General features: G+C 42.8%; 1 protein-coding gene and 1 long non-coding RNA gene across 2 annotated transcripts in view; both read right to left on the bottom strand.

Moving 5' to 3' along the window:
• Positions 1-674, bottom strand: part of Plcxd2 (phosphatidylinositol-specific phospholipase C, X domain containing 2) — a 49,155-nt gene extending 48,481 nt beyond the window's left edge. The window contains exon 1 of the mRNA XM_005386368.2: positions 270-674. Within this exon, the coding sequence (XP_005386425.1) occupies positions 270-522 (253 nt within the window). The 5' untranslated portion in view covers positions 523-674. The remainder of the gene's footprint in view (positions 1-269) is intronic.
• A 2,747-nt stretch (positions 675-3,421) lies between these two features.
• The window catches only part of LOC102020589, a 17,671-nt gene continuing 13,769 nt past the window's right edge, over positions 3,422-7,323 (bottom strand). Inside the window, exon 3 of the long non-coding RNA XR_261255.1 lies at positions 3,422-3,956. This is a non-coding gene — a long non-coding RNA (uncharacterized LOC102020589). The remainder of the gene's footprint in view (positions 3,957-7,323) is intronic.

The following is a 7,323-nucleotide window of genomic DNA, read 5'->3' as shown; positions in this document are numbered from 1 at the left end:
TTCGGCCGGCACCCACACGTGCGACGCGGCCCAGAGGTTGCGTTGCGTCCTTTTTCTCTTACACCCAGTCGCTCGCGACACACACACACACACACACTCACACACACTCACACTCGGTGACAGTTACCCAGACAATGTTACATTTTCCCCGAGCCACAGACTCAGCTGAAACAGGAAAGGCAGAGAGGCCCACAGAGCTGCTCTGTCTCACAGTCGGAGCCAACATCCAGCGCGTTTTGTATTTTAAGCATTACGTAATTAAGGTTCACCTGCTCCCTGCGCGGCCGCAGGTCTGTGCCATCGTCCTCGCTTCACGGAGGAGGAAGTGATGATCGCTTCCACTTGGCCGTCTTGCTGTGATGCTGCGGATCCTGTTGCAAGTTCCTTGTCCCACTTGCTTTTCACGGTACCCCCCGGCCCCCCAGGCGGGGAGAGGGTGGCTGCGATGCCTCCCTTTAACAGACGAAGTAGCCCCGGAGCATTCAGGGAGCAGGGCGTGAGGTCGCTCTTTGCAAATCGCATTTCGGAATGAGACCCTCTAAGTGGGAGGTTTCTAGGCGCTCATTTTCCCGCTGTGTGCAGTGTTCCGTGCTCCTTCAGAGGCTGCTGGAGAAGTGCAGCACCGGGTACGCACGCACGTGAGGACTTTGCACGTCAAAAGTCACAGGAACATCTGGCAAACAGGTAAAGTAAGGAAAGCACCACCTTGAGTCCCTGCGGGCTCCAAAGCCCTGGCCAAAGCTCGGTGGCTCAGAGGGTCTTTTGGGGAAAGAAAGCAATGGCCTGCCGTCAGGCAGAGAGAATTGAGGCTCCTGCACGGGATCTGTGGGCCAGCTGCCACTTACTCAGCGAATAGCCCTACTTCACCTCCTGCGCCCCAGTTGCTGCCCCCTTTGGAGAGTTCACTAAAATTCCTTTTCCAGGTTACCCTTACTGGGGATTGAACCCAGGGCCTTTGTGCCTAACCACATTCCCAACCCCTTTTATTTGTTTTAGTCAGGATCTTACTACGTCACTAAATTGCCCAGGCTGGACTCGAGTTTGCCATCTTCCGGCCTCATGCTCCCAGAGTGCTGGGAATTTAGGTGCGTTCCACCATGCTCTGCTCGCCAGGTTGTTCTTGACATTCATATAAATATACTTTGCCGCATAATATTGTTACGTAGTTGTTTCTTCTTTTGCTTTCCATGCAGAAGCATTGTATGACAGCTAATTAAAAGAAAGTGTAATATATATCTTGTGGGGTTTAAGGATAGTACAATATAGTGATTTTTTTTTTTTTTTTTCAAAATACCACAGGATCCTGGGGCTGTGTCACCCTGCTGTTTGAGTCAACAAAGTCTCTTTCCCCTGGAGAAATCCCTCTGTGAAGGAATATCCCAAGATTTCTTTTTGAAATACCACCTCTTTGGGATTCCTTTGAACTTCAAGAACATGTATTTTAAATTCCCAAACAAAATTTTATGGAACCAAACAAAATGTGTTCTATAAGATCAACTGTAAAATGTTAATTTCAATTCCCTTTTCCCTGTATTTTTCACCTTTGAATGGCAGGTGTGGATATATTTAAAAGTAACATCAGCTAGACATGGAGGCATGCCTCTGTAATCACAGCACTCTGAGAGGCTGAGGCAGGAGGAGTGCAAGTTCAAACCTAGACTGTGCAACTTGGTGATTTGGTGAGACCCTGCCTCAAAATAAAAAATAGGGTTGGGGATATAGCTCAGATCAAAGGCCCTGGGTACTGTGTAGGGGCTCTTAGCTACTTGAATGAGAAGTGGAAGGTAAGAGAGTTGGAACCACTTTCGAATGAGTTGTTTTCAACCTGTCTGAAACCATTAAACTTGATTAGCCCAAGAAAAGGGTTCAAAAGGAGGACACCACTCTTCCCGTAAATTCCTGAGTCAGTCCTGGAAGGAATCTTGCAAATGCAAAGAGTATTCAGTATAATACTTGACATATAGTTGGTACTCAAATATTTTTTGGAAGAAGGAAGATGCTTGGTAGAACATGCAAGGATGGGCGTAGGTATTGCCTTATACCGTGATTTTTTTTTTAAAGGTAAATACCAGTAATCTGATTAAATGGCTTGACATGGACATAATATTCTGCACTTTTTGTAAGCTTCCAGTTTAATGCTACTGGGTCAGACACCTCAAGAATGAGCTTATGTTTTGCTTTTTGTTTACGTGTTTGTTTTTTTTACAGTACTGGAGATTCAATCCAGGGCCTTTTGTACTAAAGTACATCCTGAGTCCTTCTTAAAAATTTTTATTTTGAGACACTGCTTCGATGAGTCACTAAGTTGTCCAGCCTGAGCTTGAACTTGTGATCCTCCTGCTCCCACCCCTCAGAGTGCTGGGATTACAGGCAAGCACCACCTTGCCTGCCTCGGGTTCATGTTTGATACATGGGCATATGCTTAGGGTTATTCTCTTCTTCAAGGTTTCACAACATTTTTGTATCACTTTTATAATTAAAAAATGTATTTGCATTAAAATCCAGGCTAACAGTCTCTAAGTACAAGAGACTAATGTCTCTGTCATCGGATGTAAGAGAAACCAAAATATCAGTGGAGTTGTATTACTATATCAAAGATGTTTAGAAAAAATAGGTTTTAAATAAAAGCGGGACCCGCGGTCTGCACGTGGACTAGGACCGAGCATGCGGTGTGGTTTGTGACCGCACTCGGCTGCTCTGAGTCAGGGTGAGGACTGCTGAGCGCTGAGTGGGAGGAGTTGGTGCCTTTTGGCCCTGCTTGACTGCTCCAGCCAGGTCCAGGAAGGGTTCCCAAGGAAGCAGCAGCTTTATAGCTGGCCAGCTCCTTACAGGCTCAATAGCTCTGGAAACCATGCTGATGAGAAGCACCTGGGGCTGTTTCTCAGCATAGGGCCTAATTCTACTCAGTGTGTGCTCAGAAAATACTGCATTTCTGCTCCTTGTACCCCAAACTCAGGAGGCTGTTCCAGTGACAGGCTGGGCAGGGTCCCTGGCCTGTGGAGCCTAAGGCCCAGGCTCCTCATAGAGGTGAGGGCCAGCATTGCCACTTGTCCTATAGATCCTTTCCCAGCAGCTGAGTGGCTTTTTTTTTTCTTTTTGAGACAGGGTCTTGCTATACATCAGTCTGGCCTTGAACTCGCAGTGATCCTCCTGCCTCAGCCTCCCAAGTGCTAGGATTGTAGGCATGTGCCACCATGCCCAACTAGCTGAGCTAATTCTGCAACAGTCAGTATCGGAACTGCTTTTGTAGTACACTTTGGGGAACAGATTAACTTGTTTTGTATTTGACAGTAGTAAAATCTTATGATTGCTGAGTCACTGTGATATTACTTCCCAATTATTTTATGACCTTTCTGAAGGAAATATTGCAAAAAGTGTAAGCGCTGTCCCTTTCCAAGGGCTATTAATGAGCAAACAACACTGACTTTGAACATCTTTATTAGAGTGGTTTAGAAATCTGAGTACAAGGCCTTGCGGGGAGGCCCCAGGTGCGAAAATCCTTTCCTGCTGGGTATGACAAGCCCACAGTAATGGATGGGGCCGGTGTTCTGACCACCAGAATTTGTTCTGAGACTGGAGTGGTTTGTTTCTGAGGATTTGGTGACTGTATCAGCTTCAATCTTAGGTCAGTACTGTGAAGCAGAGCAAAACAACTGTGGAATAACCCAGACTTGGTGTCTGGGCCCACACAGCCTCCATGTGCAGCAGACGGTGTCCTGCGTGAGCTGAGTCCTCTGTCCACAGCCACACTGGCAGCATGTGCCACACACAGAGCACAGCCATGGAGTGTGTCCAGCCAGGTGGCTATAATGTGGTCTCCGTGGAGGAGACCTTTGGCAGGAACTTGGTGAAGGCCTAACTGTCCCTCCTTTACCTGTGATACTGTTCGGGGTCCCCAGGTGCCCAGCACACTCAGGCTGGCATTTCCATTGCCTTCCAAGTATCAGCCTTGGCATCTAAACAGCAAAAACAAAGAACTGGAATAGTCAGACTTGGAAAATAGCAGAATGGTAAACAACAATGACTCAGCCTCTCTGAAATTCACAATCTAGACACTAAAAAATAATAATCTGAGGAAGAAAAAAAGTGAGGGAAGTAGATCCCTGGAAGCCAAAAAGGATCTGACAAGAAAATGAAAACCTGCAGAGAAAAGAGACACAACACAGTACAGAAAAGGGAAGGGACAGTCTGCTCTTTCTCCCTAGCTCCCAGCTGGCTTGCTAGTCACAAGAAAAGATAACCTGATCTACAGAGACAGAGGAAAAGTGGAAGACTCCTGAGGGCTTCAGGGACATGCCATGAGCTGCAGCTCCACCCCGACAGCCTGCCGTATCCCCTACAGAAAGTGCTGTGTTGGATTCCATTCCACAAGGGATGATTGTTTGAACCTAGAACTCAGAGCAGCCAGGGGACAGCTTCAATTCAGGATCCCCAGTGCTACAGTCCCACAGTGACTGGGGGAAGGACAGCCACAGGAGACAGAGAGCTGTGCTCGGGCTATCAAAAGACCCCCTGGGGGGTTTAAACCAAAGGACACAGGTGCTACCCCCACAGCCAGAACCACTCAGCCTAACTTGCTCTGGACTGGAAAGTCCCAGAATTGGTGCCCTCATCCATATCTTACTGGATGCAGATCAGGATTTGGCTGCCTTTTTTATCTGCCAGTGTGGATATGGCTCCAAAATTTTCCTGGAGGAAAACCACAAATTTCAAATGACATAGAAATTTATGGTTTTGTGTGTGTGTGTGTGTGTGTGTGTGTGTGTGTGAGAGAGAGAGAGAGAGAGAGAGAGAGAGAGAGAGAGAGAGAGAGAGAGAGAGTGTTGTTTTTAGGGTTTTTGGTTTTTTTTCTTTCTCCTTTATTTCCTCCTTCCTTCACCAGTCTTCTCTGTGTTGGAGAATTTTGTTATTTTTCATGCTGTTTCTCTCCTTTTTTCCTTTTTATCCTTTATTTTTTCCTTTTCTCCTTTTAATTGTTCTCCCTTTAATTTTTCTTTTGTATTTTTACTCTCTGTGTAATTTATTTTTTCTTCCTCTTTTTAAAATCTTTTATTTCTTGTCAGTTTTTTCTCTTACCTATACCAAAATCTATAAATATCCTTCTACTGCCCAATAAAATTCTTTGTACCACTTTTCTCTCCTCCTTCTGATAGCACAGAGTTTAAGGTTTCAAAGTTTTCCTCTTGCAGTCCCCCATTCCCAACCCCTATATCTTTAATAGTATAACCATAAAGCTATGTTAATCTTTTGATAATTAACTCTGTAAAATTACTATTCAATTAATTTCTACCGTTAGCAAAAATATGTCTCATTTAGTAAATAGGAGCTGTAAGTCAATACTTGGGTTGTCTTAATGTTTACACCGTAACTGCAGATTCCTTCTCTAGAATTGAATGTGGCACATAATTGGTTCCTGTGATATGTTAATATCCAGTTTGTCATGGATGATTGTACTGTAGCTGATTCAATGGATATTGACAATAAGCTAACACATTACTTTTGTGACATTAACAATACTAAAGTACAGTCTCAGAAAACTTGGTTATTGGACTGATTACACTACATCTCCCTCCCCCAAATTAACTAAGGTGGTCAGATCTTGGGATTGTGGCAAAGTATTATAGTTAGCCACATCTAAAGTACGTCACTGCAGGGTACAGAGATCTCTGTACTAGCAATGAAGTCTTTACACTCTAAGCATCCATAAACCTCAGCACAAAACACACAAAGACAAGGCAACAGAATGCCTCCACAAACTCTCCTCGACCATCAGGTCAAGAGCTGGGAGTGAAGTATTTCAGATCCTGAAAGAAAACAACTTCCAACACAGATTACTGTAACCTGCAAAGCTATCTTTCAAAACTGATGGAGAAATGAGATACTTCCATGACAAAGATCAACGAAAGAAATTCATGAGCACCAAACTAATCCTAGAAAGAGTACTGAAAGATATTTTACAACAAGGTAAAAATGACCACAATCTCAAGACTAATAGAAAAGAACTACCAGAAAGGTAAGCAATTAAAAAACAGAGGGAGAAAGTACAGAACCAACAGTGAGAAAATAACATGACAAGGATGAGTCAAAACATATCAATAATAACCATTAATGTAAATGGCCTCAATTCACCAGTCAACAGAAACAGACTGGCAGAGTGGATCAAGAAGCCAGATTCAACAATATGCTGTACACAAGAAATACATTTAACTCAAAAATAAATCCACAGACTGAAAGTCAAAGGATGGAAAACAATATTCCATGCAACAGGAACCCAGAAAAAAAAGCAGGAGTAGCTATTCTGTTTGCAGACAAGGTGAACTTCAAACCAAAAATGATCAAAAGAGATGAAGAAGTCATCTTCTTCTTGTCAAGGGAAAACTGCAAGAAGAAGGGATAGCAATCATAAATATATATGCACCAAATGTAGGAGCACTTGATTATATAAGGCAAATTTTAACAGATATAAAAACTCAAATAAGTAGTAACACAATGGTAACAGGGGATTTTAACACCCCATTGTCACAAAGAGATAGATCAAGTAGACAAAAAATCAGCAATGAAATAACAGAACTAAACCAAACATGTGAACAAATGGACTTAGTAGACCTTTACAGAGTGTTCCACCCAACAACATTAGAATACACGTTCTTCTCAGCTGCACATGGGACGTTCTCTAAAATAGATCACATGCACATGCTAGCACATGGAACGTGATTAAGTAAATGCAAAGGAATTGAAATTACCCCACGCATGTTATTGGACCATAGTGCTACAAAACTGGTAATAAATGAAAAAGAAATTGCAAAAACTCCATAAACACATGGAAATTAAATAACACCCTCCTGACAACCAGTGGGTCACAAAAGAAATTAAACACTATTTACAATCAACTGAAAATGCAGATACAAACTACTGGAACATATGGGACACAATGAAAGCAGTTCTCAGAGTGAAATTTATAGCAGTGGATTCCCACATCAGGAAAACAGAGCAAACACAAATAAACAACCTTATGTTAAACTTCTAGAACAAGAAGAACAAGTTAACCCCAAAGCCCGAAGATGAGAGGAAATTATAAAGATCAGAGCAGAAATTAGCACAATTGAAACTAAGAAAAAAAATACAAAGAATTAATGACTTGAAGAGTTGGTTCTTTGAAAAAATAAATAAAATTGATAAACCCCTACTCAACCTTTTCAAAAGAAGAAAAAACTCTAATCCATGCAATAAGGAATTAAAGGGGTGATATCACTACAGATCCTGTAGAAATTCAGAAGATCATCAATACCTACTTTGAAAATCTTTACTCTCATTGGATGGAAA

The sequence above is a fragment of the Chinchilla lanigera genome, unplaced genomic scaffold (genome assembly GCF_000276665.1).
Source record: "Chinchilla lanigera isolate Chin_1 unplaced genomic scaffold, ChiLan1.0 scaffold00026, whole genome shotgun sequence".
Classification (NCBI taxonomy): Eukaryota; Metazoa; Chordata; class Mammalia; order Rodentia; family Chinchillidae; genus Chinchilla; species Chinchilla lanigera.
This window is presented reverse-complemented; position numbering and strand designations above follow the sequence as displayed.